General features: G+C 37.0%; 1 protein-coding gene and 1 long non-coding RNA gene across 4 annotated transcripts in view; one reads left to right on the top strand and one right to left on the bottom strand.

Annotated features, from left to right (window-relative positions):
- Positions 1-365: 365 nt before the first annotated feature.
- LOC110838250 (receptor-type tyrosine-protein phosphatase F-like) overlaps positions 366-26,681 on the top strand; it is an 82,768-nt gene continuing 56,452 nt past the window's right edge. Inside the window, exons 1-6 of one of the 3 annotated variants that reach the window (XM_022081280.2) lie at positions 366-604; positions 12,168-12,245; positions 19,796-19,900; positions 20,001-20,114; positions 22,144-22,469; positions 26,112-26,301. In XM_022081280.2, coding sequence (XP_021936972.2) covers positions 535-604; positions 12,168-12,245; positions 19,796-19,900; positions 20,001-20,114; positions 22,144-22,469; positions 26,112-26,301 — 883 coding nt within the window. In that variant the 5' untranslated portion in view covers positions 366-534. Of the gene's footprint in view, positions 605-10,098; positions 10,226-12,167; positions 12,246-19,795; positions 19,901-20,000; positions 20,115-22,143; positions 22,470-26,111; positions 26,302-26,681 lie in introns of those variants that run through there. The other 2 variants (XM_022081281.2, XM_087357075.1) reach the window with 2 other exon arrangements.
- LOC147872382 (uncharacterized) lies at positions 5,504-10,078 on the bottom strand. The gene is made up of 2 exons (XR_015537387.1): positions 9,913-10,078; positions 5,504-5,994 (listed from the first exon to the last, which is right to left on the bottom strand). It is a non-coding gene; the product is annotated as an uncharacterized LOC147872382 (long non-coding RNA).

The following is a 26,681-nucleotide window of genomic DNA, read 5'->3' as shown; positions in this document are numbered from 1 at the left end:
AAATTACATTTACACATTTATACATTTTAAGCACAATTCATATATCTGCTATACTTAATGCTATGCAACTTAAAATCTCTACATTCCTAATTTGACGATGTGTTAACTAAAATTAATTCGCTACAACAATTTTTACAGTTGCTGCTGTGTTAAAATCCCAAATATTGTAGGCCGATGGGACTACAAGTAAAAGAGAAGAAAAATAGACTTGTCAGTTGCGGCCTAATATTAAAAACTTCGCAGAAACGTATTTACTACTACAGGCCAAAATCACGCGTTTGGCTGATGAATAACCTCATATCCTTACTGCTGCAACACGTTATCTATGTTTGTGCTATCTGTGAGAATCCCATCCAGACCTAGGCTGCGCATGTCAGTGGCTTCTGCATCATTTGAATTGCACTCTTGAAGATCGTCAAACGTTGGTCAGAATTGTGTTGCGGTGGTTGGAAGAAGCTATATGGTCCACTTGGTCGAAACTCCAGGCTATGAAAAGTATATATAATAGGGCTACACGTTGTTAAGGTGTTCAAGATGCAGAGTAGTAGGCACAGTTTCGTGCTCGGTGTCCTTGTGATGTTTGTTTTTGGTGGAAGTGTAGCAGGTGAGTAGAATAGCGTTTTGGTTGTTTATTTTGGTGTATTGCATTAAATACGTTGTTAGCTTTGGAACTTTATCAGTGTTATGTTGCAAAAAGCTACGCTATGATCAGGGTCGGCGCAAAGGTATTTGGCGTCCTAGGCCAGTGTTGAGCAACCTTTCTACACTCGCGGCACACTAACTGTTGTCGAAGAGTCATGGCGGCACACCAACCCCATTCTGTATATTGTGGTAGATGGTTTATGGCATTGATTGGCTGCGACAACTTCTTGCAAATCGATCCCAACCGAAAAATGTTCTATTTGTTGTTCATAATCCATCTTTGTTATTGTGTCATTTACTTTAAATATATTCATTATTTGAAACAAATTAAAACATATTTATACATATCGTTTAATCCAAAATTTATTAACTATGTGTAATCATTTAAACTTAATGATACTTATTCTTATTTCTTCTTCTTTTTACGGTTTAACAATGTTTTCTACATTTTCCGGTACCCTTTACGGGTCCCCAACTTTTTAGTTGACTTGATCTATAGACATTCGGTAGGATTCCTTGGACGAGGGATCGGCCCGTCGCAAGGCCTCTGCCTGCACACAGGACAGCACAACACAGAGAGACGCGCACAAACATGAGTAGGATTCGAACCCACGGTCCCAGTGACCAAGCGGCAGAAGGCCCACGCCTCAGACCGCTTGGTCGCTGGGACCGTGGGTTCGAATCCCACTCAAGCCATGGATGTCTGTCCGCCTTTTTCTGTGTCGTGCTGTCCTGTGTACAGGCAGAGGCCTTGCGACGGGCCGATCCCTTGTCTAAGGAGTCCTACCGGATGTCTATAGATCAAGTCAACGAAAAGTTGGGACCCGCAGTGCTCAGGCACTTGAAGAACGGGTCGTTCCCAGTATCCCCAGTGGAGGTATAATATGAGGTGATAATTTCGTGCCACACCCAGATGGTTTCCGTGGATCACCGGTTGCACATCACCGTTTTCGGCGAACGTTCAACTTTGGGCCCCCAGACAAATATGTAAAATGAATATTGTTCATTGGTATGAATATAAATTCTGCGTTTATTTTTTGATATTTAGTATGCATGATTAAGGATAGTATAACACTGAATGTGAATTTTAGTTCTTCACTGTACACAAAATATGTTGGAAAGTGGAGATGTTTTTAGTTTGTGTAAAACATCAATGGATTGCATCAAATAATTCGTAGATCTATTTTTCGGAAGCTTTGGAAATAGTTTTTCTGCGAAAAATGAGGAATGAACTTCTATAGTTTCGTAAATATTAGTATTTTTCGTAACTTTGCATACTCTGTGCCCCGTGCAGGGGTAAAGTGAGAGTACAAACTTGTACTTTTATTTTGCGTGTACGTTTTTACAAACCAGGAGATGTAATAAGCAAACACTATTACAGAAACAAAGTCGCAGTAAACGGGGTTCAGATTCACAGCTTCGGACAAAAACCATGATAATAAACGGCACATGGAAAATATTCTCAACCAGCAACAAAGCAGAAATTGAACCCCATATTCTTGTGAAGACGTCAAGCCGTTTTTCTCTTTCTCTGTTTTATGTAGAGTAATCCGTGTGTGCCCATTTTGATGTGGAAAAGAGCTCAGCACAAAATTTTATGCTGTTTTCTCCATTCTTTATGTTGTCTGGATTTATTTAACTCTTCTTGAGATTGTTCCACATTCTCCAAACAGTGCCTCTTCAATTCAAAATTGGGTTATTTTATCTCTGAACTCCTTAAAATAAGGATTCAACTGGCATTCGTTTCCTAGCGTTCATGATCATCTTTCATTTTATTTCAAATTTAAGTTACACCCTAGTCAGCATGGTTTTTCCAAATCTAAATCCACGGTAACTAATTTAGTCTCCTACCTCACTGATGTTCAGCCTTCTGTTTGCTCACAGGGGCAGATTGACTGTATACTTCGACCTCAGACAGGCCTTTGATTCAGTCCCTCATTTCTCTCTTTTAGGAAAGCTTAATCATTTTGGACTATCCTCTCAGTACGTCAAGTGGGTCCAAAGTTATTTATCATCCAGATCGGCCTTTATTCGTATTTTAGGGCAGTCTTCCTCTCCTTACTCGGTGCTTTCTGGAGTCCCGCAAGGCTCTACCTTGGGACCTCTATTATTTAATATCTTTATCAATGACATTTGTGACAAAATTAAGTTCTCGAAATTTCTCTTATTTGCTGATGACTTGAAACTATATCGGGACATACATTCTGTGGATGACTGCAAATCTCTTCAAGCCGATATTGACTCTGTACATCAGTGGTGTGAAGATAATTCTATGGAACTTAATGTTGAGAAAACAAAAATTATATCGTTCACACGGAAAACCAACAGTATTTACTTTAATTACTTTGTAAGTGGTATTTTAATTTCCCGTACTGACTGTATAAAAGATCTTGGTGTATTATTAGACAGTAAACTTTACTTTCACTCTCATGTAAATTTTGTTTATTCTCAGGCACTTAGGACATTAGGGCTTATTCGATTTATTACATATAATTTTTCCTCTTTAGACAGTCTTGTTGTTTTGTATAATGCTTTAGTTAGGCCAAAGCTTGAGTATGCCTCTGTCGCTTGGAATAATCTTACACAGACTGATTCTAATAAATTAGAAAATATTCAAAGGAAATTTGCCAGTTTGTGCAACTACCGGTTTTTTCAGTTTAATACCTCAGGTAAATATGAGTTGATTTTAATTACGTTAAATTTTAGAACACTTTATTCCAGGCGGCGACATCTCGATGCTTTATTTCTTATTAATGTTTTTAAGGGGAAAATAAATTGCAACTCCATTATGGATACTGTTGGTATTCGTGTGCCGTCAAGGCAAATAAGAGAATTTTCTACGTTTTGCGTGTGCGGTGCGCTTAGACACAGTCCTTCAGCCAGGTGTGTCATTGCTGCTAATTATGTTTGTACATTCTTGGACATTTTTGGTATAATCAATGTTTCTTTTGATGACACTTATTCTATAAGGGATAATACCTAGAGTGGATCTTATTGGTTACTTTTGTACTTTAAATTTGCTTTTTATGTTATCTATTAAGTTTTTAATGTCTTTTTTTATTCCTTTTTCTGTGTTGTCTTTGTATATTGTTTGTTTGTTTGTGTTGCCCTGTCATTGGCTATAGCAGCTGTTGGTTAGTACATTAAATAAAGAATTTAATTATAGAATTGAAGTATTTAATTTGGCAAACACGTAAATAAATGAATTGAATTGAATATTGTACATTTATATAATTAGTTCATTTGTTTGTTTTTTTATGTTAATGTTTCACTGTTAGGCACATTATTTAGCTCATTTACTGTTCATTATCTTGCAATAAATTAATGAATTGATTTATTATCATTATTATATTGTACACTTATATATTTAGTTCATTATTTGTTAGGTATTGCTATGTTTACTTTTATTATTTTTTTTGTATTGTTAGTGCTTGGCTGTTATTGGCCTTTTTGGCTGTTGCCAAGCACTCAAATAAATGAATTGAATTGAATTGAATTGAATTGTTTAGCCTGATCACCTGACCTAGTTTTGTTTTTTGATGGAGGAAGCTCTTGAGAAACAAAAAATATGAGATATTTGTTAGAGGCATAAATGATCTTAAAAAAAGGATATCAACCGCAGACTATTTTAGTAAAGGATGTTAATGGCAACATACTGGCAGATCCAATCAGAATTTTGAATATGTGGAAAAATGTCTTTAACCAACTCGTAAATATTCATGAGACTGGTGATATTAGACAGATTAAAATACATACAACTGAACTGTTAGTGGCAGAATTCAGTTTAGATCAAGTTGACCTAGACATTGGAAAGTTGAAACCTTATAAATCTCCAGGTATTGATCATATTCTAGCAGAATTAATTAAAGCAGGTTGCAAAAATTTGCAAATGGCGATCCATAAGCTTATTCAGTTCATCTGGAATAATAAAGAGATGCCACAACAATGGAAGGAGTCTGTAATTATTCCTATTCATAAGAAGGGGGACAAGACTGAGTGTGGTAATTACCGAGGAATTTGTCTGCTATCAACCTCGTACTAAATTCTATAAAACATTCTTCTGGAAAGATTAACTCCATATGCGAATGAAATTATTGGGGATCATCAGTGTGGGTTCAGACGAAACAGATCAACGATTGATCAGATCTTTTGCATTCGTCAGATACTAGAGAAAAAAATTAGAGTTCAGTGGGACCGTACATCAATTATTTATAGATTTCAAAAAGCCTATGACTCTGTGAAGAGAGAAGTGTTATATAATATTCTTATTGAATTTGGTATACCAAAGAAGCTAGTGAGTCTAATAAAAATGTGCTTAAATGAAACCTGTAGCAAAATTCGAGTAGGTAAATATTTATCTGAGTCATTTTCCATCAAGAACGGTCTGAAACAAGGAGATGCTTCGTCTCCCTTGCTCTTTAAGTTTGTATTACAATATGCCATCAGGAAAGTCCAAGATAGGCAGGAGGGTTTGCAATTGAATGGGACACATCAGCTATTGGCATATGCTGATGATGTTAATTTATTGGGTAATATAAAACAATATTGTCAGGGCGATTAAGTGAAGAAGATTGAGATCGGTGGGGCATGTGGCACGCATGGAAGTGGTAAGAGGTGTGCACCGGGTATTGGTCGGGAAGCCTATTAGGGAGACCTAGAAGTAGATGGGTGGATAATATCAAGCGGGATCTACGGGAAATAGGAGTTGAAGGCGATTAGATTTTGCTGTCCCATTACAGGGACCGGTGGAGGGCTTTTGGTTAATTCGGTGATGAACATTCGGTTTCCCTAAGTCATCTAGTTAGTTAGTTATTGGGGAACTTGGTATTCCGGTTTCATAAACATTGAACACTCGGCTAGGTCGAATGCCATTTCTGTCTATAATTCAACAAAAAGAAACATGTTTTGACGATTTGTTGATCAATCAGCTGTCAGTGTTGTGATTAGTTGCTGGCTGGACGACTGGGGCTTGATCCCTGACGGGGGCAGATTATTTTTCGACTATCTTCTGCGTCCAGACCGACTCTGGGACCCACCCAGCGTCCTATCCAATGGGTACCGGGTTCATTTGCCTGGGGTAAAGCGCGGCCTTGGCGTGATGCTGACCACTCACCCCCATCCATTGCCGAGGAATGGAATGAGTAGGAGCTCGTCCTCTTCTCTCCCCCAAGCGACCTGCATGGCGTGTAGCGGGACTGCTCGACTTTACTTTGTTGATTAAATGCTGCTGCTCTGGCTGCATATATTTTCTCAGCAGTCCTTAGACTTGCTTGAAGATGGCGCTTGATGAACCCAATCTACAAGTCTTTGCCGGCCACATCGTCTTTAAAAGGGTACAAAATGTTGTTCGCCCTGTGAAATCAAAAGCAGAGCGCCGTAATTCAAATGGTTTCAGTCCAAATAACCTTTTTTCCATGAACAAGCAAGTTAATTTTCTTGTTCTCACGTGAATGTGTTCCTAAATCGACAAGAGTTTACTTGAATATAATTTCGGCATACTTTCTTCACTCGTCTGTGGACTGTTTCCATCAGTACGCCGGAAGTGTCTGTTCCCCCCTGAAAGTCCATTCTTCCATCTCGAACCGTCTTTACTGCATTTGCCACAGTTTCTTATTACCAGCAATTCTGAGACGGTTTCCTCTGAATCTCTGAGTCATTTTTATTACTTGAATCTTTCGCGGGGAAGTAACTCAATAAAATCTCGGGCCATCAGCCGCGTTAATTGGTTAAAAGAAGAAACCGACATTTCAGGGACCATCTCTGCCCCCATCATCAGTGTAATAAGAGACCTAAGAAAGTATAATTAAAAGTGTAAATTTTATTGTATGATGACATTGTGTGGCTCGATTCTTAGGTTATGACTAATCGAGGGGAACAAAGGCTGCCTGATACAAAAGTGCACACACGCTTATAGTTGTCACCAAGTAATACGAACTAACTGTCTTTGTGCAACTCTCATGTGTCACCACCACGTGCATACTGACCGACGCCTAAGACGAGCATTATAAATACTCATGTTGGGAGTAATATTGATTCTTTGGTATCTTTGGATCGCTTTCAACAGGACATCCTGTAAGTGCCTCTGGGCACTACATTAACGTCTTTTCAATAAATTCTTCTTCAATTGGAGTTGTGTTTTTGGAAGTTAAAATGTCACCTCAAGTCTCCTTGAGCCGGACTTAGCTCCGCTCCTAACCAACGACTATCCCAACTAAAAGGCTTGTTCGATGATCAATATCCACGGTTGAACAAGTAATTGAAATCACAAGACATTTCATCAGGGTTCTGATGTGACTGGATGCCAACCACTCAACCAAAAAGCTAACTAAGGGCGGAGTCCTGCGCAAACGCAAGACATCGACCTTGCTAGTTAACACCATTCCTGCGTACGAAACGCATTGCTGGAAACGGTAAACAGAGCCTTATAACTAAAACTGGGTTTAGCTTACGCCATCGGAAGCCTTGACTATTCAAACTGGGGTCTGTTGCTGCTGATTAGAGGTTGTCCTGTCAGGTAACTTGTTCTTCGTGAAAAGGATTTTGGTTTTGATGGTTCCCTGGGATTCAAACCCAGGAGGGACGGGATCACTTTGGTTGATAGCCTCTGCGACTTTGGGGTTGGGGGTGGAATCACTTTAGCTGAAGCCTTCCGTGATTGGGGATTGTACACTGCAATGTAATACGTTGCGAAAATTTAATTACAACACAGAGTGCTTACGGCGCCCGCAAAATGGTTGAGTCATGGATACGTGAGCACGGTGATTGAGACCAGTTTTTATTTTTATTTATTGTTTTGAAATCGCGTTGGAGCGAAAACGCATAAAGTGAGATCATGAACAACGAGGGATGCCTGTATTCCTCCCGGGCAGCTTTACTTTTTACTTTTGTGTAACTCCGGGAACATGTTTTCTTTCGCCTTCCAAGTGAATCCAGTGAATCGTGTGTTAATAGTCGACATTTTAACGCTTGTGCAAACTTCCAGTCAAGAAAGTGGTACTGTCCCGTGATACCCAGAGTTCATCTGGCCATCTCCGCTTTCAAATTAGACTACTGTGTTGGCGTCTGAAGTTATCAGTTTCACGTTGCTTGTGAATGAAATATGATCCGTGATCTAGATCCATTGTATTGTAATTTTCATTGGGAGTTTAATTACTGGCAGCCTATACCAATAAGAAGGCTCAAAATATTTCAAGATATGTTCTGAAATAGGACAACCAACAAAATGTTACAGATAATTTTGGATTGGCCTTCAATTCTCATTTTTCATTCTTTGATTTAAATTGAGTTTATTTGTGGTCGAGTTTAGTGACGGCCACAGCCGGCGTAACCACTAACAAAAATTGGGCAATTTCCTGTTGCGGCAACATTCGTGGTGCAGTAAAACGTGAATGGATAAAAAGGGAAAGAAGTAGCGGGAAATAGAATGTTCGTGGTTTTGTATTACATAGACTGCAATAATTGATATCGTATACATGTGGTTGATGTGTGTGTAGTGAATTCGACAGTGCAATCGGCATTTCCTGACGAACAGTTTGCCACGTAAATGATCACCTTAAAGGTACAATTTGGCTGCACGCGACAGAGACAAGCGACCGAGGCAGGCGACAGAGACGGACACATCGCAGCTTGTCGCCACACACTTTTGAGGTGACGACCGAGACATGCGGCAAAGTGTTTGTTTTCTTTGTTTTGTTGAGACATACGTGCACATATTCTGTAAAAAATGAGTACAAAAATGCTTCTAAAAAGGTTACTCGAAGAAGAAGAAGAAGATGATGTGTTGCTGTGTTATTTGTTGCGAAAGAAACAAAGAAAAGCTATGAGTTCAATATTCAAAACCAGACGTGAAGAAGGATCTTTCTGTCGGTGGTCAGTGGTCGGTTTTCTGCTACTAATTCTACCAATTGCTCATCTTGGTCACCAATAAATTTAATTTCTGCCATTATTTTACTCAACAACACACGTGCTGCCTGAGCCCGTCGCGAGACACTACTGGTCCGAGAGCGGTCTCCTGTGCTTTGTCTCTGTCGCCTGTCTTTGTCTCGCGCTCGTAATTGTACTTCATACGATTGTACAGAGAGCAGACAGGAAGCGACCAGTCTCTGTCTCGTAACTCTGTCGCCTGCCTCGGTCGCTTGTCTCTGTCGCGTGCAGCCAAATTGTACCATAAGACATCGTCGTCAGTTGCACGACAGGTCTTGTGTTCAGTAACTTTTTCCTTTGTACTTGTTTGCTTTAGGGAGTTCAATATGTTTTAGAGCATATTGTGTGCAAAGTGAAGGACATTAAAAACGAGCATTCGGTATGGGTGTCGTTATTCAACTTTATCATGCAAACTTAATATGAAATTATAAATGCAATTTTTCCATACATAATATTCATTTTATGGAGTTTAATGGAAAGATGCAAGGCAGAATGTTTGCTTAGAGCGCCAAGTGCCCTTGCGCCGGCCCTAGTGACTGCAGTTGCATAAAGTCCACACCAGGGGTTCGCCATCTCCGCCTATTTTGTTTTGTTCTGCAGGCGTACGTTTTGCAAGTGCTGCTACGATGTTAAATAGTTTACGCTGAGAATGTCAGTACCTTTCGCTGTGAAAAAGTGTGCAGAGTGATGAAAAAAGCCAAGTCCTGAACTAAATGACTCATCTATTTTACCACTTTCGAGTCGCTTAGCGGACATTAAACCTGAAAAAAATATACAAGCATAACCAGTGTCGCGGTGAATGCTATATGTTTCTGACAAGTAAATTAAGTTTCAATAAAATAATTTTATTCGTCTACACAACAGGTTTCAATATCCAATGGCAGCAGCAGATGATTATCTGGTGTAGAGGTATCCGACGTATGCGTACTTGCAGCAGATGAGTAGCAGTGATCAGTTAATTTATGTAACCTTTTATCACTAACGTTTTATGAGTTTGACACGTTTGGAAGTGGAACACATTTAATATTTTTTGTTAGCAGCAGCTTAGAAAGCCCTTGGAAAAAGTTATTTGATTCTACTTTTCAGCAGAAAATTAACTGGATTTATAGATCTACACATGTTGATGCCAGTTAAAAGTTTGTGTGAAACAAAACTTTTGGTTTCTTCCCGCTTTAAAACGTTATACATTGACTACAACATATCTTTAAATGGAAGCAAAAATAAATTTGTAGACACGTTTTTTAAGTGTAGGCATAGCTCAACAACTCTTAGGCGTTCGCGTTTTTATTGCCCTTAGATTTTCAATTCATGAATGCGTAAAACAGGTGGAACGAACCGAATACTCACGCAGTATAAAATTGAATGAAAATCCATTCGATGGCCCCGATTTCCTTCATGTGGACGGACGAACACAAGCTGTTGGGCGCCTTTTTGTATCCTACAATTAGGGCAGGTACCTCCATCCGTCTGTAAGTCCACAGCCACAGACACATTACAGATATAGATTGGTAACTCTTGTTAAAAAGTTGGAATCTCATGCGTAGCGTGACGTCACGTGTATATTGTACTCTGGAGCGGTAGTGAAACTACTACAAGACTAACTGGCGGCGATAGTTGGACCATGTTGGTAACCAATGGCAAGAGTTTAGTTGACTTGAATGTATGTGTTAAAATTGCTATGTTATTAATTATTTTGAAAGTTTTTTTAGGATTGTTTTAGGCAAAGTTTGCAAAAATGTGGAACCATTGGAGCCTTAAGTTTATCCATGCACATGTATTGACCGCTCCTTGTAAATGGAACTAAATGAAGTTTCGTGTTGAAGACTTATAAAATATTGCTTGCAAATTAAATCCTTCGGTGTTATCACATTATTTGAAGTATTTGTATTTTGTTTCATAAATATTTTCTACATTAAGAGATAGTGGAAGAAGTGAAATTGATAGTAGAGTCTGAAAATAAAGTAAAAACTGTTTGGAAAATTGTAAAAAGGAAACTGGCAAATAATATAGAGACACTGAAAGCCCACCAATAATGATTAATAATAATAGGGTAAATGATCCTAAAGTTATAGCTAACTATTTTAATACCTACTTTTTAACGATTGCAGAAAGAATGAACAGCAGTGATACGATAACCTCAAAAATCGAAGATGCAATGAAGTTCTTGGCTAAGGCAATTCCTAATTAATTTCCGATTGTTAATTTATTCCTACTACACCAAATGAAATTAAAAGTATAATAACTTCTCTCAAGTCAAAAAATTCTTGTGGTTATGATGGAATTTCATCTAATGTACTTAAATCTTGCGTAATTCTTGAAGTATTCCATTAAGTTCTTTGTGATCATTCAGTGGCTGTAGGAATGATTCCTGAAAGACTTAAATATTCAGAAGTAAAATCACTATATGAAGAGGGTGAAAAATCCTGCATCACTAACTACAGACCTATTTCACTGCTGACAACATTTTCTAAATTTTTTGAGAATGTTATATGCAAGGGAGTAAATAATTTCTTAAACTCAAACATCATCCTTATAGAGGAACAATTTGGATTTAGAAAATATCTCTTAACAGAAAAGGTTCCATTTAGTTTCACTAATGAAATTGTATGAGCCCTTAACAATAAAATGCATGTGTCCTAGCCAAGGCATTTGATTGTGTAAACCATGAAATATTACTAACGAAACTGAAATTTTATGGAATCTGAGGTATAGTAGGACAATGGTTTATATCCTACCTAAATAATAGAAGGTGTAAAGTAGAAATTAAAAGCCCCCATACTGATCATAATACCTATTCAGAATGGGGTATCATAATTCATGGAATGCCACAAGGTTCAGTTCACACACCACACCACACAAAAGTTTACTACCATCTGACTATTCATGTTTTGGAACTCATAGACTATTTCTCTGTGTGCATATCTCAGGGTGAATATTGTAAAACCTGCTTTAATTGTTCTAATATTAATTGACTTGTGACAGAGTGAAGTGTGCATTGTGAAGCTTTGAGGATTTTGGCCTTGGTAATCTTGACCTTCTATCAGCCACTCTGCATCTTTGTTATCCCTTTGTATCAAATTCAGTTTTAACAGGTCATGAGGTCCAAAGTCAGAGAAGCCTGACTGACTGACGTGCTCTGCTTTTGAATGAGGAGACAGTAATTTACTTACACATTTGAACACATTAAACAATTGTAAACAACAATACATGAAACAAAGTAAATCTGTAATCTCTCATTAAGGGTTAAAACTTCAATAGAAATCTGGGCCTCTTAAAATAAACAGGAATATATATTCCTGGTTGGTTTATACGTAATTTGTTTTCTTTGAGGTTATGTGAGCATGACTTAGCGTAGCATAACATAATAACAATTTAATAAAAACATAGTAAACAAAATGTGTATGTGACAGATACACTATGATATTGGTCTTAGTGTTGTATTAGCATTTAGAGACGGAAGTATCAGTGGCATTGTTACTTCTGAAATGCTCATGTATGTATTTTATTCCAAGTTTTACAATTTTATTAATTATAACTATTTAGTTGTTGTGTTATGCAGGTAACGGCTCTATTATAAGTAATGGCATTATTCTTTGTTACAGAAGTTTATGATGTCACAACCATATACAAATTTTATGTACCACACTATAATTCAAGCTATGAAGATTACACTGGACAAGGTATGTGTAACTTATTGCAGACAGTTGAACATGCAACAGTTTTCAAGGAAATAAATAATTTATGTTCTGTCAGTAGATTATTTGTAATTTTTTTTGTAATTCTTGTACGTGATCTGTAGTGTCATGGAACTGACAAGTATACATTGGTCACTGTGTGGCAATTATGGTGTCCCCTGTATAGCACTAAAATAAATTAAAAACATTGTACCTACAAGAAAAAATAATGGAGTGATGATAAAGACACAGCCTATTGTCTTTTAGTTTCCACTGTTACATGAATATTACAGAATCCAACCTCTTGACCTGGAAATCTATTTAATTGATTAAAGATCAGAATGTGTTGGAATTGAATGGGACATGCAAGTTTCTGGCCTATGTTGTTGATGTTAATGGCACTGGTAACGAAGTAAATGCATAGAAAACTAAGTATCTGTTCATGTCTGATCACTAGAGTGCAGGAAAAATTGTAATATAAATTCTGAAATTAAAGATGTGAATAGAAACAGCATGTTCATTTTAAACATTGGTCTTATGTATCTAGTTCCAAAGAAATTCACTGCTCCTTGCTGTAGGTAAGATGAATGCAACTCACAGTGAAATAGTATAGTTGAGGCATTCACAGTTTGCAGCCTATGAACATGTTTTGTGCAGGACCCACATACATTTTAATACTGTATCACTCTGTGTGATGAAAAAATATGTACTGTGTAATATTTATGTAAATGTCAGTGGTTAACGAGAATGAAAAATGAACACATTTATTACAAGAATGTGTATGAGCAGTATGTGAACTTTATTGCCAAACATTTTTAATAAATTGCCTTGAGGTTCCTATGAATTGACTGCAGGGGCCTGGAAGTTGATAAGAAGGGTTGAGTATGGTCCTAGGTTCTTGAAAAGTTGGGAACCTCTGACATAGTTGAGTGAGTAAGAGGGTTATGATAAATGGTGATGTATCTTGTGAATATTTAGTCGGTAAAATGGTTTATACTCCATTTTAATTTCTTCACAAAGTAAAGGGAAGTCAGGAGAGAGCCTATTTGTAATTTATTATTTTCATAAAGATATTTTGTCAGTGAAATAATTTCATGAAACAGAAGGTTACCTTTCAACATTGCATCATGCAGAGATCTACGAACATTGCCATTTGCTGAGGACTTGGGTTTCAAGAACTTCACCAAAGCTTTTGAACCACAATGTATTTTTTTGTATATGGGAAATATGTTGTATAGGATATAGGATATTATATAACAGGTGATGTTAATTAGATGGTATATGTGTTGTATAGGATATAAAGGGTTATGTAACAGGTTTTATTAATTAAGGTTATCAGTACTCCCCAGCGTTGACCCCGCAGTAGCCATAAACAGGCTATCTTACTAAATTTGGTAACACCACGAACTCCAAGTCCAGACATCCGTCTCATGATGCGGGTCAACAAGGGAAAAGTACTGAGTAAAACAAAGTCCAAGAGACGGACTTTCTGTACGACTTTTGGTGACATTGGAAATCTTCCAGAAAGAGGGGGGGGGGGGGGGGGGGGTAAGACCCGATAACATCTTTGGTCTTCTTTATTGATATCGATACTGAGACCGGCTGTCTTCATGCCAGAAGGCAGCCTACAACGAAAGGTTGGACTGCCCAAGCCTAGGCAAACGTGATACTCTGTAGTCAACCAGTGTTTGGCTGTTTCAGCCTATTGTATTACAATAAATATGTCTTAGCTGTTATATTCTGACTTTATTTCACCAAGAAGCGCCACCTGCAGTTCCAAAGGATCCGCTCGCCTTGCCAACCCGTAATCCCAGCCCGGGATACAACAACTCTCCCATGCTGGATAACTGTTTGTGAGAAAATGTAATCCCTCAATTATAAAAATCAACTAAACTAAAAGTTGTGCATCTGTAACAAGTGATGTATGGATGTTTTCAAACAGTCATTTATAGCTGTTTCAGTCCACTGGTCTGTGAAAATCGTGTTTCTGTATCATATTATCAGTAACATACGAAAGGGAGGGGAGGAGCCTTGAGGAACTTAATGATGAACTTTATACGAGTTAAAAAATGTTATCAGTGGTGTTTGGAGGTTATATTTTGTAACTTTTGTATTTTGATTAAGAGAGATGTATCATTTTCTAATATTCCCAACTTCTTCATAATAAGCCAATTTAGTCAATAATATGCTGTGATTAATGTAACCAGTAGCCTTAGCGTGATAACAGAAAATAACGTAACACTTTCTTTTCAATGTTCATAATATTTATTGATTTTTATATAGATTTGTTAGTAGGTCTAAGTCTTGTGTATTTTCTGTAACCAACAGTTCATTAAACAAAATGCTATTGGACTTAAAATGGTGTACAGCTTTCTCAGATACTAAAAAAATAGACTGGACTGCATTTTGATACATATGAATTGTCATTTTATAAGTTGCAATTCATCTGCTGTGTTTATCTACGGATGACAGAAACATATAAATACGGTAGTTGTATACTCGTAAATGTTATGAGAGGTAATATCAGTTATATTAAACTACAGAATAATGAGACAAATGCACAATCATAAGTATTTCCTCTGATGTGCAGTGTATGAAAAATGCAGAATAAACAATTGTTTAAAAAGTGGAAGGATGCGAGGATTTCTGTCTTCTGGGTTGTTGCACTTTGTAGTCTGGTAGATATTTACCAACGTTTCAGAGGTCCTACTGTCTCCGTCATCAGGGCGATGGCAGTATGACCTCTGAAACGTTGGTAAACATCGACCACACTGCACAGTGCAACAACCCAGAAGACAGAAATCTTCATACTCACTGCTGTGAAAACCTCAAATCTTACATGGAAGAATGTTATTTATTCTTCTGAATGAATAAAGCAAATTAAATCAGCTGGTTTCTTGACTAGCATCACTTGGATTGCGAAATGAATGAATGAATTTTTCTTATATAATCAAATTATTCAGTATGCCTGAAGAATCAAATTATTTAATATTTTTCATTCAGTTGTGCCTATCATTATATATTCTTCCTCATGCACTCACTCAGGTGTATGTAAGTACCAGTTTCCTGTTGTTTCAGTGCCTGTTATCTTACATACTCAGTAATGTAGATGTGTACAGACTGTTATCCTGTTTTATTTATTGTGTGTGCATTCTCTACAGAATGGGGCATCCTGATGTAAGGTGGTCAGTAGTTTCTTTGTATTCATTATGTAGTTGACATATAGTTTGTTTCTTCTTTCAAAAAATTTCTCTTAAAATAATTTTACTGATTGCCTGATCCTGAGCTGATATAATTGTTTCTGTTTCTTCCTTTATGTCTCCAAACTTCAGCCATGTATAAGACCATTACTTATCCACCAGTTTTTCATGTAAGCTGTATGGAAATTGTCCATTCATCCTTTTTCTTCCAATTTTCCTTTTATATTCTAAGCTGTCTTGTTTATTTATTTTCTTTATTTCACTATTAAAAGTTTTCTTAAATTTTTTAGTTGTTTGTAGGATTGTTGTGGTTGTGTGTTCTAACAAGCTGTATCAGTAGATCTTCTTTTTTAGTTTCTACATATTTCACCAATTTCATGGTTTCTGCTATGTAGGCTCCTACCTGCATCTGTTCTCTTCCCTCTTTTCTGGAAGCATGTAAGTGTTGAATGTTTGCTCTTGTGAGATGCTGTCCATGGATGGTTTGTTTTTCTATCTAGTTTTTGTTCTTAATGCCAGTTAATAATTTTGAAGTTCACTTGTTGTATTGATACTGCCAGTGATCCTATTGCTTGCATTTTATTTTTGTGCTTATTAGTGTTTAAAATCAATCCTAGTCTCTTTACATTTTCCTTCAACTTATTATTTTTATATTATATGTTATACACCCAAATACTTATATGGTCTAAATGGTTTATATTCTGTAATTTCATTTTTGCTTGTTTCCTGTGTGCTGTTATCTTATAATTTTGCCATTTTTAAACAAATTCTGGCACTTTTTTCTACCCAAACTTTATTTTTATGCCATAACTAAATGTTATTACAATTTTTATTTTATTTCTTCATTTATCAATCTTACTGAAGAAAGTAAGGGCAGAAAGTGTTTTAAAATTATATAAAACACTGATCATCCCAGCCCTATTATACGGATCTGAGACATGGATTCTTGCGGCATCTCAGCTGAAGGAGATTAGAGGTGGCAGAAATGTGGCTACTGAGACCACTATTAGGACACACACTCCTTGACCACAAATTGAATGAAGACGTCTGAAAAAGTTTAGTATTATCAGTGCATATAGGAAAAATTGGTATGATCACGTGACCAGAATGTTTCCATACAGATCCCACACATATTACTGCTCTATGAACCATGAGGAAGAAGGAACATCGGACAACCGAGGAAACATTGGAAGGACAAGCTATGATTGACCCAATGAGATGGAACAGGCCCAGTGGCCTAATCCTCACTTTTCCCTGTCAGCCTCAAATCATCTGTTCAAAGTAAACAGTTCACCTTCCTTGAGTTTCACATTATTGGTACCCACATTTAGATCTCTTTAATTTATGAGCACTAGAAGAGGATACTTCTCGCTAGCAAGTTGGGCTTGGAGATGAAGAAGAAACTAGTGAAGTGTTACGTATGGAGTGTCGCGCTGTGTGGAGCAGAGACTTGGACACTCAGGAAGAAGGAACAGAAATACCTGGAGAGTTTTGAAATGTGGTGTTGGAGAAGAATAGAGAAGATCGGGTGGACGGATCGAGTGACCAACGAAGAAGTATTGAGGAGAGTCAACGAGCAAAGAAGCATTCTGCAGGCGATTACACGAAGGAAAGCTAACTGGCTGGGACATATTATGAGAAGGAATGGATTAATGAGTGATATCACCGAAGGCCAGGTTGAAGGAAAGAGAGGACTAGGAAGAAGATTGATACAGCTAACCGACGACCTTAAACAAGGAAAGAAGATGACGTTCCAGGAATTAAAGCGAGAAGCCGAGAATAGGGACAACTGGAGAGCTCTTTTTGGGCAGAGCAATGGACCTGTCATAAGACAGAACACTTAATAATAATAATGCAGAAAGGGAATATGTGTATTTGTAGTTTACAATGACAGTGAGTGACTGAAATATTCCTGTTTATTGAGATAGGTCTTGATTACATAATTCCTGGTATGTGTTTAGCTGAAGTTCTGTAGTTCATATAGGCAGCCTGTTCTCTTCATCTTGAACTTTTTCTGTGTATGGGTGGTCTTTGATTATTACAGTTTTTGCTTCCAGATATCAGTAGAATTATTTTGTCATCCTTGAACACATTATTTTGGATGTAATGGTTTTTTCTTTTTTTCATAACTTCTGATTTCTTGGGCCTTTACATGCACCTTCAACTTTAATTATTCTATTAGTTGCACTATTTTAATGGCGTTTGTTACTTCAGATTTATGAAAAATTTTCTTCTCTCTTATAGTTTGATATTGTCAGTAAATATGGACAGTTTTCTTCTCCAGTTGCTTTATTGTCTTTGTATTCTATTTTTTCAAGAGCCTCCTCCCCACCCCCTGCTCCACCACCTCCTCTACCTCCTCTTCCACCTCCACTCATCCTCATTTAATAATCCTTTCTGTATTAAATGTTTGTACAGCATATGTTAATTGCTTTATATATATTATATCAGTTTATAGTACTGTATTCTAGCATATTTGTAATGTATATCATATTCTTATATTTCATGTGTTGTAATATAGCCATAAGGTAAATAAAATAAATAAATAAATATTATATCAGCTTCATTCTCTTTCAAAAGTTCTTTACTTATTTCATTTATCCCTTTATTAAATCATAATAGTATATTGTTTCTTTTAATTTTTGGCAGTCATTGTCATTCAGACACTTGTAAGAGCCTCATTTTATACAACACTATTTCAAGTTCTTTACTTTACCTGTAGATATATATACTGCTCTGCATAATTTTTAAAGATTTTGTTCTTAGTGCCCATATTGCTGCTGTTTTCTCCTTCTCTTATTTGGTTCTCTGTATTATATTTCTTCTTCAGAATTTAGTTCTTAGATTTTTTATGCTGTCTTAGTTATTGAATTCATTATTGCTTGGGACTTGTCATATGATTTTATGACATTAATATATGGATCCTCTTGATGCTTTTTGTGCAAAAACACTGCAATATTGACTATTTCACTTTTGTATGTTGCTTCAACTTGTACCAGTCCTCTTCCCAGTTCTTTTCTCTTTACATTAATTCTGTCTGCATCTGCTTTTGGATGATATATCCCATATATTGTCAACAGTTTCCTAGTTTTTCTGACAATTTTCTTCAGTTCTTCTAGTCTCCAGTTAATTATTTCAAAACTGTACCTCAGACTGGCACTGCTAATGCGTTTATGGCGGTGATTTTGTTTCTGGCATTCAGTTCAGATTTCAGTATCATCCTTAATCTTCCATTATATTCTTTCTTCAGTTCATCTTTCATTTGTTGATGATGTATGCCATCTCCTTCCTCAATTCCTAAGTATATGTATGATTTCCTTGTTCAAGCTGTTGTATTTCTGTGCCCGTATCAATTGACAGATTTTGTAGTAAAGCTAATTTTCCTTTTTATACACAACCTTTGCACATTTATCCGGTCCAGATTTCATTACAGTATCATTACTGAATTTCTTAACTGTGTGTAGTTGTTTCTGAAGTTCTTTATCTGATTTTCATACCAGTTTTAAGTCATCCATGTATATCAGGTGTGAGACTTTTGTTTTAGTTTCATGTTCTTCATATCCTATATTCATTTGGTTGACCTCTTCTGTAAGAGGGATTAAAATGATACTAAATAAGAATGGTGAGAGTGAATCATCTTGAAATATTCCACAATTACTCTAATATCTGTTGTTTCAGCTACTTTATCTCTCATATTTAGATTCATACTAATTTTCCAACTATTCATAGCTTTCTTAGTGAAAGATATTATCTTTTCATTAACTCTAAAGATAAGTATCCAACTGTGAGAAACACTGTCAAATGCCTTTTGTTGTGAATCCAGGCCATGCACAAGTTGTTATTCATGTTTTTAAATTCTTCTAATATTGTTTTTGACACCAGCAGCCGATCTTTTCATCCTCTTGATCCTTGGCAGCACCCTTCTTGTTCCTTATGTACTGTAGGGATGCAAGTCACAGGCCTATAATTTTTTTTTTGGTAATTCACTGCTTTCATTTTTTGGAATAAGGTGGTATTATTTATTATTATCTGCTACCAGTGCTCTGTAAGAGGATTGACATCTTTAACAAAGATTGTACTTCGCTTATGCATATTATTTAGCCCTTTTACTTATACTGTTTTCTTTTTATATCATATATTGGTTTTCATTTCTGTGTTTGTAGTTGGCTATTATACTCAATATGGGAAATGTTTGATTGATCTATTTTATATATACATTTATGTATTTAGTTAAGTCTGTTTGTTGTACAAGTATGTAATTTCAGTGTTTGCCTGTCATTGACTCCTTGCTGTTGGCAAACACTTTGGTAAATTAACTGAATTTTTGTCATACTGAAATTTTATTGGTATTTTTAGATTTTCCTGATTTCATGTCAGTGAACCGGAGTGGACGTGTTGAAGTACATGCTATGACAAATGCTAGGGGGTTGCCTGTTCTCTTGAGTAATAATACATCAATAAGTAAGTAGCATTGACACTAACATAGTCATTAAATCTGTCACTTAACTATAATGTTTGTATATCATACAAAGTATTAATCTGCCTTGAAAAATAATTACAGATTATTTTATTGGAAATGATGTTGTTGAGTGTACGTCTTTGTATGGAGGTTGTACATGGACTATGAGTAACTGGACAAAAGGTGCAGGACACAATTTACCTCTCATTCTTCAAGGTACGTGTTTGTAATAATTTGTAAAATATAATATGGGTACACTCCTACTATTGCAGTGTGGCCTCAAAATGACAGCTCAGTTGGCTATAAACTGATGTAGACATAGTACTAGCATAGTCATGTTCCATTTGTTTTCCAGTAAGCTTTGGCATGAATCAGGCTGTATTTATGGAATATAATCTGCTATCTTCTGTATAGTTTTGCATTTGTTGGAAATCCTAGGAGTAGTGGTGAGGTTTATTTTGCATTGAATAAAATGATAGACTATATGAATTAATTTTAAGCACTTTTAATTAGCTGCACAGTATAGTACAGACTTCTTAAAATGTGTAAACAACATAATTTACCCATGCTGGTACTACTACTGCCTGCTAAACTGCAGTGGCTACTTGGTTACTATGTCATAGGGAGGTACCACAATCTAAGCTGAAAAGCTCTGGAAGTATTTTCTGTAGTAAAGGATAAGGAATCAATTTTTCTTTTCACTCCGATGCAGGCACTGTCACTTCATAACAAAACGTTTTTTTAATGAAGATAAAATACAGTGTAACATTGAGAGTGTTTATTTTCAAATGTTTGTTAGTAAGAAATTTTATAAGCATTTTTTAGGAAAACTTGGTAGGATGCTTGCTGGTGTTAACAATTTATTCAAATGCAGCAATACATTGAATGGTGGACATGTTCTTTATTAGTGAGAAACACTGTCAAACTTTGTATGTTCTTTTTGATGGAATATTAAGTTATGTCAGTAAAAGTAATTCATGCACTTTGCCACAAAGTCACATTATTTGGAAGTAGCAAAAACTCCATGAAGCAGACTGCTGGGAGAGTATAACTTTTTTGTGATGCAGTTTGTGGCGGTAAAATTGATTATTTATTGTTTGTAGGATGCATGGTGTTATTTGGGTGTGCTCCTAAGTACCCAGAATAACAGGTTTACAGAAATTCCTAGATTCATGGTCAGATATAAAAACTTTCCAAAGCTACAAGACATTTCTGCAGAATTACTTGACAGATATATGACTTCCCTGCAGTTGAGTTACTGCTATAGTGGCATAGAAAGTGCAACATAGTAGGTTTTGTCTACATGATCAACCACATTTAGAGTAGTTACAAATCTCTTTGGTTTTTATGAGAACAGCTACTTGGCATTTTCTGGAACATAATTGACACTAATGCTGATTTAAAAGAATGATTTGGCTGAACAGTACCCTGTGTTTACTTTATTATTGTATTTAATATTTAGACAAATTATAAATCAACCTAATGTCACATAACCTACTTAAAGTATTTATTCAAAACATGTATCATCCAGAACTGATAAGCATATGAAGTAATGTTACCCATCAGAGTCTTTGCTTCTGTCTTGGTTATATATTTTTTAATTGCAGCAGAAGGCATTCTCTTCTTGAAAGAAACAATACTATGTCAGAATGGACATTGACGTAATGCTATCAGTGTTGGTATGTGGACAGAGGCAGTCTGAACGCTAATGGGGCAGGAAATGTTTCAGAAATATTGGATTGTGTTCACTTCTTATGAAAGCTTCATATCTTACCTAGACTGGATACTGTGTTGTCCTCCCTTTCATAAGGAGGAAGGCATTTGGTGTATTCCAACTAGAATTGGGAAGTTTGTGGATCATAAAATGTAATGTACTTCCTCTTGCCTAATCAGTTCTTTTGGAATTTGTTCAGTGCTTGACAATTTTGATGTGAGAATTCAGTTTCATCAGAATTAATTTAATTTCCTAAAGACTGCAGCTTGTATTTCAGTCTTCTTTGACTCCATTATGTACTTGTGACCATTTTTACTTTTTTTCTTTTTGCATTGCCCGCTAAAAAGGGGGGGGGGGGTCCACACTAAAAGAAGACAGTTTGTGAGGTGGGAAGTCAGGTCATAATTTTTCCAAGTGTTGAACTGTCTATCAGTAGGTCAAAATGAACTTTGAAGATAACATAATAAATTCATTCTGTCACCATATCATGCATTGTCATATGATTCTGAGTGCAATATATTGTTTTTACAGAAAAAAGCTTTGCAGAGTATACCAAGAATAACATCAGTATACTCCATTTTTTTCATGGTAATGATTTAAATTTTACATATCAAGCTCAAAGTCAAGGATCAAGAAATGAGTTGAACATTTTCTTAATGGTGAATAATGATATTTCATCAGGTGATATGTATTATATTAAAATTAATATGGAGCTGTATAACTACAGATATGGATATGGATATGGGCATAGACATCGTTGGGATGTGTACCTTTATAAATGCACATTAATCCACAGACAAGAATATATTTCACTACCAGGTGGAAGTGCTCGGCGTTTGTGTAATGTACAAGTGAATGTAAGTATTTTTCAGTTATAATGTTAACTTATGGTTCTTATGTGTATTCATATATCAAGTTTCCCAAGTGGGTCTCCATCACCAGAGTATGTTGCATCCTCAGGCTGTGGATGGTGAAGACCTCCAGATATGGATGGCAATTCTGAATATTGATGAAAAACTGTGTGGTTACAAACCATTTCAGGATGAGAGCAGTGATTGCTCTCGAAATGTTGGCAGAAGATATGGTTTATTCACCATTCAGTCACCTGACGCGGCTTGTAACCCGAGAGTCTTTGATAAACTTCAGTCGCTGCAAAAGCTTCACTTTATAATTCTGAATATGTTTTATATGCATCTGTGGACAGTGTGCAAGAGGTGTGGTGCTCCATTTTGGGTGTTGGGCAGGGGCTAACTATTCTGCACCATAAAAAAGACAAGTTATGATATAATGTTACACAGAGCTTGGACTTTGACAGATTCTTTGAAATGATCTAACCAAAGGAAGATGGATATGAAATTTGGAATGTCAGGAGTATCTGTAGATCAAATTAGACAAGGATGGCATTGAACCAGAAGATGATTTTACAAGGTACTTCCCAAACGTTCAGGGAATTTGCGCATAAAAAAATGCTTATCATAACTCCAAGTTTACACCGTCTCCTTTGAAATAGTCACCTTGTGCATGAATACAGCGATCCCAGCGTTTTGTCCATGATTCCATGCATACCTGGAAGTCCTCAAGTGTGAGCGTTTTAAACACCTAATGCGATCTCCTCGATTGTGTCAAAACGACGGCCTTTCAATCAAAATTTCATTTTGGGGAACAAGAAAAAATCGCAGGGGGCGAGGTCAGGCGAATAGGGTGGGTGGGAAATAACTGACGTGATTTTGGAAGCCAAAAACTGCCGAACAACGAGCGATGTGTGGGCGGGCGCGTTGTCGTGGTGGAAACCCAGCTGTTGTTCTCCCACTTTGCCAGACATTTGCACCAATGCTCTACCGTAGCGGCTTCAAAACTTCACAATAAAACTTCCAGTTGACAGTTTGACCATGGGCAACAATTCCTTGTGGACAATGCCTTGGATGTCAAAAAAAGGGATCAACATGGACTTCACATTGCTGCGAACTTGACGTGACGTTCATCCACAAAAAAAGTTTTACTTTGACTCATAGCATTCTCACCAAATGCTTCCACAAGCTTGCAGTGGATTTCTACAGCAGTTTTTTTAAAGCTTAAAGCAAAATTTGATGCAGATTCTTTGCTCCTTAAAATCTGCCATTTAAAAAATCGCCGAACCACTACAACACGACATTACAAGAACGCACGAGACTCAAAAACGCGACCTCTCCCCTTCACCGCCGTTGGCACACTAATTCACAAAGGGTATTGCTCGCCCCATCTAGCGGCGGTAGGCCATTCCACAACCGGTTCGCGCGTGTAATTCAAATTCCCCGAACTTTTGGGTAGCACCTCGTACATTCTCCTATGGTAATGGGAATGCTGGTCATCACTTAGGTACAGCTTTCTTGTGCATAAAGGTGTCCTTTGAGTTATGAGGGTAGAGTTTGTTAGTGGCAGGAATTCATATAAAAACTGGAACATATGTCGGTGATTACACTGCGAGTTCTTTGTAATTAGATGGGCTTCTTGTGTGCAATATTACAATTACTTCTTTAATGTTCTGCCAGCTTACAGGTCACAGTTGTTATTACAGAAAGTCTTGACTTTAAGCTAGTTGTAACTTCTGTTCTGACTGCTTGAATATGCACATAGTACACTGCAAGAAAGATCACATCACTGCTCACTTTCACTTACTGGTTCACAATTGGGCTGGCTGGAGACTGTAACTTGTTTCTAAAGAACTGAGAATACTTCTGGAAGTTAGTGAGTGGTATTTGCTACTACCACCAAGATCTGCACCGGCGGCGGCTCCAGGCGGGCTCGCGCCCTGACCCTTCCGCGCACACCGCCGCGCCCTCCTACTCGCCGGGGCTTCAGCTTACACGCCTTTGCCTTCCGGCGGCCGGGTATAGGCACGGAGCTTTAGCGCCATCCATTTCCACCAGGATTGTCTAGTTATATTTTCAGCCACTGGCCAGAATTGCTGTAGTTTTGCTAGGGGCAGATGTATTGGGAGTGCACATTGCCAGTGGATGCTTCCAGCTGGATACCGGAGTTAAGGTGGGGAGAGGCCTTAAAGGAATAGGGTGATGTGCTTGTAACACTGCTGCCTCTGGTTATTTCACTTTGTTTGCATTGGTCCCTACATTACTGCCATATCCATGTCTCATTTGGGCTTCCACTGCCACCAGCAGCATCTCAAACTCGTGATGTGTAGCTTCCAGGTCGTAAGAGATTGCTTGTATTTCTTGTCATGCTACTCTAATGCCTCATTAAGAGAAGACTAAATTTAGGGAATGATTGCCACCAAATAGATCAGAATCTTTTGTATTCCCATCTACTGTTTAAAAACAAGATTAATGTGTACAAAACAATATTTTACCTGTTATTTTATATGGGTGTGAAACCTGGTCTCTTACATTAAAAGAAAAATGTAAATTGAGAGTGTTTGAAAACTATGCGTGGGAGAATAATTGCTCCATAGAGCCAAGTCCTTTGTGAGAAGCCAACAGTCGCTCAGCCACTTAGAGTTTCCAAGTTGCAGTACTGTGTTCACAAGAGCCTGCCATCGGTCCCTATCCTGAGCTAGATGAATCTGGTCCATACCATCCCATCCCATCCCATTCTATCCTATTTGCCCAAGATCCATATCCTCCCACTTGGTCTTCCTAGTGGTCTCTTTCCTTTTGGTTTTCCTGCCAAAACCTGTATGCATTCCTCTTTTCTCCCATGTGGGATAAATCCCCTACCCATGTTATCATCCTTGACTTCATCTGATTATATTTGGTGATGAGTCAAATTTTGGTGATATGTCCCATTCAATTTTAGTCTCACTTGGTTTTCTTGGACCTTCCTAATGGCATGTTCTGAAGCAATGGCCGTAAAGCATCTCCTTGTTTTAGGCTATTTTGAATAGGAGACGCGTCAGACAAATGTTTACCTCACTGGGCATTCCTATAGATTTCTTTTAAACACATTTTGATAAGCATTGCTTGTTTCATGGGTATAGCAAACTCAATGAGAATTTTGTACAGTGCTTCCCTTCTAACTAAATTATATGCTTTCTTGAAGTCTATGAATAACTGATGTACTGTCTCATTGTACTCCCATTTTTCTGTAGTATCTGACGAATATAAAAAATTGATTACTAGTTGATGTATTATGTAAAAACCCACATTGATGATCCCCAATAATTAAGTCTACATATGGACTTAACCTTGAGAGAAGGATGTTGGATAGGAAAATATTTATTCCTAAGAAAATGAATTGATGGGAGGCTGGAGAAAATTGGGCAGTGATTGAGTTCCATAGTTTGTTCTTAAATTTGAATGTTATTAGGGTAATCAAATCAAGGGAGATTGGCAGGGAATGTAGTGCACCTAAAAATTGACATAAACATTTATTTAAAGATGTAAGGAAGTATACAAATTATGGACGTATTTTATAAACTTGTAAAATTAAATAATTGTTATAATGATAAAACTGTTTAGTTTGTGCTGAGATAGATGCATTTATAATCACTGTAATTTATATTTCAGAAAAATGGCATTATGTTTGAAGACAACTTATGTGACTTCAGCATACACGTATCATCAGGGAATTTGAAGTTCACTTCAGTATGCAAGTCACAAGAGGAAGATATCTTTGACTGGACTGATGCAGATCCGTTGGATATTGTATACTATCAATTTGGTTCCTCAGATTTGATCCAGTTTCATGTAAATACAGGTGAGGCCTGAGTACATAATTATACTTTATTAAAATTCTAAAGGTGTCTTCATGAATGTGTGGGTTCAGATGTTATGAAGCAGTGTGCTTGATCACAACTAATTCTTAAGAACTCCAAGCTCACGTTTAACTTGTTGACATGTAGCATGTGTCCTAGTGATCACTGCAATTTCCTCTCAGAACACAGTTTGTGTTGGAGAACACTTCATCACCATATGCGGACGAGGATAATGGCAGCTCAGTAGGGAAAGATTAGCAAACAAATACTTTATTTATAACATCAACTTCCTCTAATAAGGCTTGAAGGTTAAACACAAACTCTGTTCATTTTAGCCTAATGTGTTAGGAATGGTTGTGATTACACGCATTATTTCTTATTG

Source organism: Zootermopsis nevadensis, unplaced genomic scaffold, assembly GCF_977971745.1.
Source record: "Zootermopsis nevadensis isolate Lab colony 2312 unplaced genomic scaffold, Znev_1.0 Znev_ptg000028l, whole genome shotgun sequence".
In the NCBI taxonomy this organism is placed as follows: domain Eukaryota; kingdom Metazoa; phylum Arthropoda; class Insecta; order Blattodea; family Termopsidae; genus Zootermopsis; species Zootermopsis nevadensis.
This window is presented reverse-complemented; position numbering and strand designations above follow the sequence as displayed.